At 28.9% G+C, this 11,768-nt stretch overlaps 1 protein-coding gene across 1 annotated transcript; it reads right to left on the bottom strand.

The window, feature by feature from the left end:
* Window positions 1-2,259: 2,259 nt before the first annotated feature.
* LOC8280857 (receptor-like protein Cf-9) lies at window positions 2,260-5,799 on the bottom strand. Its single transcript, XM_048372282.1, has 2 exons — window positions 4,587-5,799; window positions 2,260-3,708 (listed from the first exon to the last, which is right to left on the bottom strand). Exons 1-2 carry the CDS (start codon window positions 5,797-5,799, stop codon window positions 2,282-2,284), a joined length of 2,640 nt encoding a protein of 879 aa, XP_048228239.1. The 3' UTR covers window positions 2,260-2,281.
* Between the last annotated feature and the right edge of the window lie 5,969 nt (window positions 5,800-11,768).

Consider the following 11,768-nt stretch of genomic DNA (forward strand, 5'->3'; position numbering starts at 1 on the left):
GTTGACACCATTTTAAATTAAAAAAATTTAATTTATTAACTGAAATACTTTTATAAGTAATTGATAATGGATTTAATTTTATAGGTATTTTAATATTTATTTTTGAATTTTTAAAATAAATTTTTTTCTAACCTTTACAATGGAAACTATTATGTTGGAAAGTTAATAATTATTCTTAATATACCATTTATTCAATAACTTTTACTGGTTCTAACTTGGGCAAATGGGTTGATTTAATAAATTTGACTAATTTAAAAAATAATATAAATACAACTTTTAAAAGCTTAAACAATATTCCATTAAGAGAATTTCTGTTTACATCCTTTATATTTGACCTATTTAATATGATTGATTTTATTAACTCAAATCCATGATTTCGTGAAAATGTTAAATATATGGAGATTTGGGGAAACAAAGACTGTTCCAGTTGATTAGAGTTATTTTCACATAAAAAAAATAAAAAAAATGCTAAAATGGGTCAATGATATAAGAATTCAATCTATAAAACATGTAAAATTAACGTATTAAGATTGAATTTTAAGTGCATGTTAAATTTTAGTAAGTTTATATAAAAAATAAATTAATCTATTTAGTTGGCCAAATTTTTCATAATATTTCACTTCTCAATATTTTATAAAGCCACACCATCTAAGTTTTAATAAAAAATATATATAATTTTAATGTGGTTATATAATAATTTATTATAACATTAAATACTAATAAAATAAGATATTAATATTAAATGTATTTTAATATAAAATACTAATAAACTAAAATAATATAAAATTAAGTGTAAAATAAAATGATAGGTAAATATAATTAAACAATAAGAAATTATATAATATTACTAATTTATTATATATCTATTATTTTTTATTATTTAAGATGATAAATTAAAATAATAAATATTAAATTCATTCTAATATTGAATACTAATCAACTAAAATGGTACAATTAAGTGCTTATTGAAATAAAATAATAGCTAAATATAATTAAGAAATAAGTAATTATATAATGCCACTAATCTACTATCCGTCAATTATTTTTTATTATTTAAAATAATAAATATTAAATGCATTATATTATTAAATATGAATCAAATAAAATGATAAAGATTAACAGCTTATTAAAATAAAATGATAAATAAATATAATAAAAAAATTAGTGATAATATAATATCACTGATTTGCTATATATCTATTATCTTTTTATTATTTAAAATATTAAATGTATGATAGTAATTATATAATGTCATTAATTTACTATATGTCTATTTTTTATTATTTAACATATTAAATGTATGATAGTAATTATATAATGTCATTAATTTACTATATGCCTATTTTTTATTATTTTCTTTATGACCATTAAATTTTAAATTATTAAAGTAAAAAAATAATATTAAATAATATTAAATACTTATTAAAGTAAAATAGTAGCTAAATATAACATTTTTTTATAATATAATATATTTATAATTAAAATTGAACACTTTAAACTAAAAATTTAAAACATAAAGTTATTAATAATTGTGTATTAGCATAAATAAATTGCTAGTATATATACATATATTAAAACTGAAACAAAAAGAATGAATAAACAACAGTTTGCCACCTATTGTTAATTATTTAACCAATAAATACCATTTGTCACTCTATTGCATTTCTTAAGAGTTTTAATTATTTAATTTATCTTTTTTTTATTATTGTTCATTATTTAACTAGTAAACACTACTTGCCACTTTATTATATTTTCTAAAACTTTAATTATTTAAGATGTTCTACTTTCTCATCAATTATTAATTTAAGAAAACTCATTTACAAAATATAATAAACAAAGAATAATAATATTAATAGGTTGATACCAAACAAATATGATCCATCAATCCATTTTGAAATTCTTAGAACAATGATATACTTTAGAAATTAAATGTATATTACAACATTTGACAGAAATCGAATCTCTGAAATTATCATAATAATTGGTGAGAAGTGTGGACCTATAATGCAAAGCATCCGAGTACTTCACGACGCATCAATTACATTATCTTTATAAACCTGAAAAGATTAGAGAGTTTACCATAAGATAGAAATTATTATAAATTATTTAAACAAGCCGAGAACTTCGTTTTTAATATAAAAACACTTTATAATTCTATTTCTAAACACAAAATAATAGGTTTTAGTATGATGTTAAATGTCAAACAAAAATCTACAAGCATGTGAAACCATATAATTTCTGAAAGAACTTACCTAGAAGCATAAATAGCAATTTATATGTTTCATCTTCTATTAGCTTCACGAACATTTCTTTTGGATCTTTTTGGCCTTCGTTTGGATCTATCTTCAACCAATGTGACAAACCATAGAGGTTTTCTTGTTTGAAAGACAGTGTATCCGATTATGAGGCCAAATACAACTCCACAGCCGTATCCAATTGCTACAACTTCCCATCCAAATCCATTTTCATACATTGAATCATCTTCATTTGATGGTGCTTGTTGTTGCTTATCCCCATTATCACATACCTTTTTTAGTGGAGATCCACATAATCCCAAGTTCCCCTCATATGAAGTGACTTCAACTGTGTTGAATTGTTTACCCTCAGGTATGGGACCTTCAAGTTGGTTATATGAAACATTAAAAACTTCAAGAAATGTTAAATCTACCAGTTCCGTAGGAATCTGTCCATTAAAAGAATTTGAAGAGAGGTCTAGCGATTCTAAATTGGCCAAGTTTCTGAGTGATGCTTGAATTTTGCCTGTGAACTTGTTATGAGACATGTTTAGCTCTTTCAGTGATTTTAGCATCCCAATCGATTGTGGAATATACCTCGTGAATCTATTACCTGACAAATCAATTGTTGTGAAAAGTGTTTGGACTTTCACGAACTCCATCTCCACTCCTTTGATTGTCAACCTCACAGAATAAACAAATGAGTAATTTCGATCCCTCATGTATCCAAAATTCTCATCAGTACTCTTAATGATAGCTTTGAAACCAACAAAATAATTTGTGGGCAAAGATCCACTGAACATGTTGTTGGAGAGGTCAAAAATCTGTACCTTGTGGAAAGAATCGGTCATATTAGAACATTCTATTGATCCGTGTAGTTTGTTGGATTTTAGCATGAGAATTTGCAGTTCCAAGAGAGTTCCCAAGAAACAAGGAAATGTGTCGTCCATCTCATTGTTGCCCAAGTCTAAAAATTCCAAATTTTTGCAATTGAGGATAGATTGTGGGACTCGACCTTGTAAGTGGTTGCCATTGAAGTTCAAATATCTCAAATTGCATCCCTTTGAAAAAGCTACAGCAGAGGTACTTCCATTGAAATTGTGCTTGCCCAAATGCAATATAGAGAGGCTCATGTTTCCAAGACATTGTGGAATGGATCCAGTAAAACTGTTGTTTGAGAGATCAAGAATTTGGAGAGAATTTAGCTTGCAAATTGCGGGTGAGACTTCTCCTGTGAATTTGTAGTTGGATGAAAGGATGAGAACCTCCAACTTTACAATTTCAAAGATTGAACTTGGAATTGGGCCATTGAATCTATTATTTGATAAATCTAAGGATTCAAGTCTAGTGAAGTTTGTAAAATAATTAGGAATTTGACCACTAAGGTGGTTGTTGGACAAAGAAAGGTAAAAGAGACTTTGAAGCCCGCCTACTTGAGAAGGAATTGGACCGATGAATCTATTATTTGATAAATCTAAGAATTCAAGTCTCGTGAAGTTTGTAAAATAATTAGGAATTTGACCACTGAGGTGGTTGTTATAAAGATATAACTATTGGGTTTTTTTTTCTTTTTCTTTTTTGACCCATGAGGAAAGCCCAACTATTATTTTTGGGAGCATATTATTAAAAACGTCTAGGGTTTTGTACCAAGACTTTATATATTAAAAAAAAATAACAAACACATAATAGAAAAAAAAAAAAAGAGAGAGGAGAAGAGAAGAGAATACACAGCAGCAGAAAAGTTCCGTTTTTCATAGATTGAACCGTTGGATCGTCGTGATTTTTGGACAGCAGCTACACAGCATCTGGGCCAATATTTTGGACGGTAGAGATCGGGTTTTGAGGTCCGGAGGTCGGGTTTCGTTGGTTTGGACAGTAACTAATTTTCTGGTGATATATTTCTTATCTTGGCTCTATTTTGATTCCATACACCTTAATATACTTACTTCCAAGAATATGATGATTTTGTATGCCTCTAGTATTATCTAGAGAAAACTTTGTATTGCTCCTTTTGATGATGATAGTAGATTTAAGCGGCCAAAATGGTCCCGTGGTTTTTCCTTAGTTTATGGGTTTTCCACGCTAAAATTTCGGTGTTTTTGTGTTATTGTGTGCTTACTGTTTTAGCTCAATATTTTGGTGCATAGCAGTGATATTGTGTGTGTTCTAATTGCATTAAGAACACCTTATTTGTTTGCATCCTCGGGGTTCATTCAAGTTGGGAAAATTTAGACAAACGGAAATTAATTCTGCATTTATTTGTTTACCGTTTGTGGCTGTTTTTTCCATCAATAACAAAGAGAGATTTTTTAGGCTTTCAAATGAAGGAGGAATCTGTCCAGAAATTGTTACTTGAGAGGTCCAACTCGGTGAGCTGCGACAAATTACCAAACAAAGAAAGATCTGACCCTACGAAATGGCAACTTCTAAGGTCTATAGCTGTCAATGACTTCAAATTCTTGAAAAAGTCATGCTCTAAATATATTGAAATTTGTGTCTCTGAAAGACTTAAGTCCTGTAGGGAACTACTCCAATTGTGTCGAGGTAATGAGCCAGTGAGATCGCCATTGCCTCCTAAATCGAGCCCTTGGAGGTTCTGTAGTTGAAAAATGTTGTCTGGTAATCTCCCAGTCAATCCACAATTTTCGAATCCAAGCCATAAGAAAGAAGAAGACAGATTCATCAAAGAAGTAGGTGCCACAAGAGACATGTTGGTATAGCTCAAGTCTAACTCCTGCAAATTGGTCAGGTTTTGAACGAGCATATCAAAAGTAGCTGCTTCAAATGTTAGATTATCATTCCCAGAGAGAATGAGCGAAAGCAATTCCGATAGATGAGCAAAAGCAACTTTTCCTTGCAAGCCACAATCCTTGAGGCTGAGAGATGACAAAGAAGAAGACAGATTCGGGTAGGAACTAGGAGCAACCAAAGACAAGTCTACATCGCTCAAGTCCAATGCTTGTAGTCTGGTAAGGTTCTGAAAGATCTTGCTAAAAGTAGTGGCTTCTAGTGAAAGATCATTCCAAGACAGATTAAGTGAAATTAGATTGGATAGATGAGAGATTTCTCGTGGGATTTGGCCAGAAAAATCTGAATAATTTAGATAAAGGTGTGTCAAAGCAATGAATTGGCCAAACTGAGGTAAAATCTGTGACTGATTTAAAAAATTACCAGAGAGGTCGAGCTTTTGGAGATGACTAAGGAAGAAAAGACTATTATTAGAACTGATGGTGCCATATAGCAAGCTATAAGAGAGATTAAGACCAATTACATTACCTGTATCAATATCACAGGTGACCCCATCCCAATAGCAACAATTTGTCCCTTCTTTCCATGACTCTGTCTTGGGAGTCGATATTTTAGTCTTAGAATTCGGCAAGAGAAGTTTAGTTTTTGAAATAGGAAATGAATTTTTGAACTGAAGCAAGGCAAGACTTTGATCATAGTGGCATAATGGAGTTGAAGAAGAGGAATTGAAAGAAAAAGATGGAAAACAAGTAGCTATGAAGTGCAGCTGAAACAAAAGGAAGCAGAGAAAGTGAGCAACAAATACTGAAGAGGCCATTTACTTTTCAAGATTAATCTCTGAAAATGAGTTTAGAACATTTGGGTACAAGGAATTATATTTATAAACCACTGAAGTCAAGCTCAACTTTAATTAATTATATTATTTTTCTAAAAAAGAATAAGAGGGAAAAAGTAAAGAAAGAAAAAGAGAAAAATAGACAAAAAAAAAAATTAATTAAAGTCACTCAATATTTAAACTAAAACATCAAAATCATCACTTCTCACAAGATTGAAAGATAAATTTATCATTTTATCTCATAAAATAGTAATTTTTATATTTTAACAAATGTTCTATTTTTATATTGTTTTTGTCTTATCTTTTTTAATTGCATATAGAAAATAAGACCAATAAAAGCACAGATCGATTATTACAATCATAAAATTAAAATAGAATTATAAAAATGTATAAAGTTGAAGATAGATACTCATTATCTTTTGTAAAAATGAATATTTTCTTTTTGCTTCACTTTGGGTTTTTGAGGACAAAGACTAATATTTAATTGAGTTCTTGCATATTTTGTTTAAGTTACAAATCAACAAAAATGGTGTTAAAAAAGAATTCCACATAGACCAATTTGGGTATTTTTCAGGTAAAAGTGATTCTATTTTTCCATAATTTCTTAAAATATTCTTAGTACAATAATCAATTTTTTTGAGCAAATAGAAGAACTTAGAAAAATAATAATAATTTCAACTTTTTGGTCAATAATAATTATGTATCCAATAATATGAATAAAATATTATAAATATATCTTTTTTAAAGAATGTTATAAATAGACCAATTTGGGTATTTTTCAGGTAAAAGTGATTCTATTTTTCCATAATTTCTTAAAATATTCTTAGTACAATAATCAATTTTCTTGAGCAAATAGAAGAACTTAGAAAAATAATAATAATTTCAACTTTTTGGTCAATAATAATTATGTATCCAATAATATGAATAAAATATTATAAATATATCTTTTTTAAAGAATGTTATAAAGTATATCATATAATATAATAATAACAAGCGAATAAAAAAATTGTAAAAGACTAGACCACCTTTTTTTAAAAGAAAATAGAAGATTAGATTTTAGTCACGTGTTACTTAGAAATTTGAAGGATCAAATTGCACAATGAAAAGTAATGATTTTAAGAAATCAATAAATAAATAAAGCAAAAAGTTGAAGACTAACTGTGTTTCACATTTTCAGAATTCAAATTTATACTTTAAAAAACAAAATTGTAAGTAAACCTTTAACAACTTTTTCTACACAATAATTTCAAGGAATCAAAGACTTTTGTTACCATCAAATTTTAAATAGTAATTACAAAGACATATTTCAGATAGACTGAGACTTCCGAGCACTAGTATTTTTTATATCTTTTTCTCACATAAATTGCACGTAAACTATCTTAAATTGAATTGTTATAATTCATAAATTAATAAATTAAAATATTATTTTAAAAAGTTAATATGATAATTTATTTAATAAATTAATTTTATAATTTTAAGAATATCATTTTTATAATTAAAATCTTTAATTTATTGTAACACCCGTACAATAATAATAATAATAATAATAATAATAATAATAATAATAATAATAATAATAGTAAGTAGTTTAATTTTATGATTCCGTCCTCTAGCGGTTTAACTAATCGGATTTATATTTATATTTTCTTTTAATTATTTAGCTTGATGTATAACTCTTGTCTATTTCTCCTTATTATTTGTTTATTCTCTCACTGAATTTTACTCACTCTTATTTTTCCCACTATTGTTATATAGGATGTTAAGAGTTAAATCAAATTAGAAGCCGAACAGTTAGAGCTTCGAGGTTGCTAGAGGCCACGGTCCGAAAAAGTGGAGATAAAAAGTTAGATACTTGGGGCCAGTTTGGGCATGGCCGTTACATTTTTAATTAAATTTCTGAACCTAATAACCACAACTAGAAATTTCAGAAATTTAATTTAATAAGTTTTGATTGAGATCTTAATTGAGTAGCTTATAATTAAATTTAATTATGTTATTAGTAGATAATGGATATATTAACTGAAGAATATTATATTTAATTAGAATAAATAAAGATAGTAAAATTTATATTTAAGTGATTAGAGAAAATAGGTGGAATTAATATTAACTACATAATAATAAAATTGTTGGCTTGAAATAATTAGTAGTTTATTTTGATGCCTAAATTGTAAGATAGATCAATTTATTATTTTATATTCAAGGTTAATTATAATAAATAGAAAATAAATATTAATATTAGAAAATAAAATTTATTTTTGAAGTCTAAAATGGAATTTCTGCTCCATGTTTTGGACCCGTTTTTACGGGAGGAATTAGTCCATTATATATATATATATATATATATATATATATATATATATATATATATATATATATATATATATATATATATATATATATATATATATAGCACTTTGGGAGTGGATAATGGTGTTTTAAATTATTATTATTATTATCAAAAGATTATATTGTGATTGGTATAAGTTTACATACTTTTTTTAGTAGCCTATATGATCACACCTTGGATATTGGGTGTTAATTGAAATATACTGTCTTTGAGACATTGGTCAGTATACATATGCATTTAGAGTATATACTGGGTGGTTACCTTTTTGGGGTACTGTCTACGCATGTGTGACAGGAATTTGCGCTTTGGTGCTGCCAAATTAGACATCCATTGGACTCAAAGCTGCCAGAGATCAACAAAAGACATTTATGAGTTTGAACAATATTTTATTACACTTCTAATTATTGATACTATTGTGGTTGTTATTATTATTATTGCTATTATTATTTCCGTTACTGATATTATTGGTAAGGATAGTAAGTAGTTTAATTTTATGATTTCGTCCTCTAACAGTTTAACTAGCCAGATTTATGTTTGTATTTTCTAATTATTTATACTATTTCTCCTTGTTATTTGTTTATCCTCTCACTGAGTTCTACTCCTCCTTATTTTCTCCACCAGTGTTATGCAGGATGTTAAGAATCAAATCAGATTAGAAGTCGAACAGTTAGAGCTTAGGGTTTCTAGACTCCATGGTTTAAGAAAATGGAGATAAAATATTAGATAGTTAGGCCCAATTTGGGCAGAGCTGTTACCTTTATAATATTTATTTTTTTAATTTTAATTTTTAATCGATATTTTTTTCATATTATTTTTAAGAATACTTTCTCTGATCAATTTTAATAGACTATTTTTAAGTTATATAAAGTTAAGAAGTCCAGTGCTTTTAATTAATACCACCATTTAACTATTTATTTATTAAAATATTTTTAATAATTTTTTAAAAATAACATACAGTAATCCAAACTATTATCTATATAAAATTTTTAACATTTAAATAAAATAAATTTTATGTTGAAACTTAGAATTTTTATAGTATTTTATAATTTTAAAATTAAATAAGTAGAAAGTAATTATAAATATTTATATTTATATTAACTAATAAATAATTTTAAAATTCTAATATCAAATTAAAAATTAAAGAAGAAAATAATCTAGTTTTTACATATTAAAAAAAACTTATAAGAGAAACTTAAGTTATTTTTCGTAATTAGATTAATCCGTCAGTTCGGCTCGCTCTACCTGAGGCATCGGAGCAGAGCTAGGAGGTCGTCAAAACTGTGAGTTAAAGTCACATATCTGTTTTGCACGTGTCATGCAAATTTTAAATAGCTATTGTGATTAAATAATTGTAAGTTTAAATTATTCATTTAATTGTTATTCATATGTATCGTGCTCTTTGATTAGTATTCATCACTGAATTTATTATTGTCTGATAACTCGGGATGGGACGGCAGTAGAACATATTAGTTTGATGAGTGTACCGGTATAGACCCGAGAATTATGGAAAAAGGATAAAATGGTAAATTTAAAAAGGGAAGTCTAGGACTTGCTCTAATTGAGCTTCCGAGTCTGAGCTTAGTAGAGTGTGTTGCCGGAGGTAAGGTCCCTAATCGAGCAATGCTCTCTGGGCGCTGGCTTAGTTGGAAATCAAGTGTTCAGGCTAGAGGTAAGGAGCCTGATTGAGCTTCACTCTCTAGGCGCCATTCTCATTGGAGTAAGAGAGCCGAAAGACTGAGGTTGATAGTGATAAATAAGTGACCAGACTGGAGGTAAGGTCCCCGATCGAGCTTCGCTCTCTGGGCGCCAGTTCTGTTGGAATGGGAGTCGAAATGTTAGTGTTGAAACTAGTCGAGATGTTAGTGTTGAGATTAGTTAAGATATTAATGTTGGGATTAGGATTCTACTGAAGTACTCCGTCCCGTAGTGTGTGAAAATTATTTTATTTAAGCATAGCATGACACATATGTTTTTGCATGACTTAATGTTTATTTCGAATCAAATAAATATATTGTTGAAGTGTTTACAACTGTTTTTAGATTTATGATTTTAACTCACTCTCGAGACTGACAGTCTCAATTTTAATATTTTTTGGATCTGTATTTGTTAGTCTTCTCGCGGCTCTTATCAAGCAATCCATCTCCTTCTGTCATGACCCCATCTGAGAGCCCGTGACGGGCACTAGGGAATGGGTAGGGGTAAGGCCACCAAATCTCGTAGTAAGCCTGACACTCACCGACTTAAATAAATCTCAATCTCATTTTACTGATGCCATAATTATCTTAACAGTTACATTTTACATAATTAATTCGGTATGCCAGAAGAATTAAGCGAGACCTGAAACTGCAGAAAATTTCAACTGGTATATCTACTATTTCTACTGCGGAGAATTTAAGAAATTACAAATTTACATACCAAATCAAATACATCATCCGATGATGAAGGAGTCAGGTTACTAGATAAGAGTCGCGGGAAGACTAACAGTTACGTATCTGAAAAACATTAAAATTGAGACTGTCAGTCTCGAGAGTGAGTTAAAATCATATATCTAAACATATTTACATATACTTCGATCATACATTTATTTAATTTAAAATAAGCATTAAGTCATGTAAAAACATAAGTGTCATGCCATGCTTAAATTAAATAAAATAATTTTCACACGCTACGGGACGGAATACTCCAGTAGAACCCTAATCCCAACACAAACATCTTGATCAATCTCCATACTGACATTTCGACTAATCTTAACATCCAGTCTGGTCACTTAATGTTCACTACCAGCCTTAGCCTTTTAGCTCTCTTATTCCAATAAGGCTGGCGCTTAGAGAGCGAAGCTCGACCAGGGACCTTACCTCCAGTCTGGTCACTTAGGTTTCCAAATAAGCCGGTGCCTAGAGAGCAATGCTCGACCAAGGACCTTTATTCCGGTAACCACACTCTACTAAGCCCATAGAGCGATGCTCGTCCAGGGCAAGTCCTAATCTTTTCTTTTTAATTTTACCTATTTATCCTTTTCCATCACTCTCGGATTTATACCGGAATACTCATCAAACTCTTATGCTCTTCTCACGTCCCATTCCGAATCATCATGCAATAATAAAATCAATGATAAAGGAAATAATATATAAATGAATAGTAATCAAAAGTATGATACAAATGAATAATAATTAAATGAATAATTTAAACTTGCAATAAAATAACCACGATAGCAAATAAAAAATTTATGCATGACATACGTAAGCAGATATATGACTTTAACTCACAGCTTTGGCGCCTTCCTAGCTCTGCTCCAATACCTCGGATGGAGCAAGCCGAACTGACAGATCATCTAATCCTGGAAGATAATTAATTAATAACGCTGAAACAATTGACCATTAACCCTAGGTCTAGATTCCTAGGACTAACTGTCTAAGAATCTCGACTCGGAAGAATTCTACAAAAAATTCAGCAGAAACTTCCCTAAAACACGAATGTTTACCCCTCGTAAAACAGGTTCAGGACTTGCCAAAAAAATACTTCAAATATTCAACAATTTAATACAACGGGAGTCGGGTCCCCAAGACTTCACTATTTTTCCCGACTCCCCCACACAACACAAAAT

Source organism: Ricinus communis, chromosome 3 (assembly GCF_019578655.1).
Source record: "Ricinus communis isolate WT05 ecotype wild-type chromosome 3, ASM1957865v1, whole genome shotgun sequence".
In the NCBI taxonomy this organism is placed as follows: domain Eukaryota; kingdom Viridiplantae; phylum Streptophyta; class Magnoliopsida; order Malpighiales; family Euphorbiaceae; genus Ricinus; species Ricinus communis.

Coding starts and splice junctions, on each gene's coding strand:
- LOC8280857 (XM_048372282.1), bottom strand. CDS start 5,799: ATGGCCTCTTCAGTATTTGTTGCTCACTTTCTCTGCTTCCTTTTGTTT. Junction 3,709..4,586: donor CACCGAGTTGGACCTCTCAA/GTAACAATTTCT, acceptor TTGAATTCTTAG/ATTTATCAAATAATAGATTC.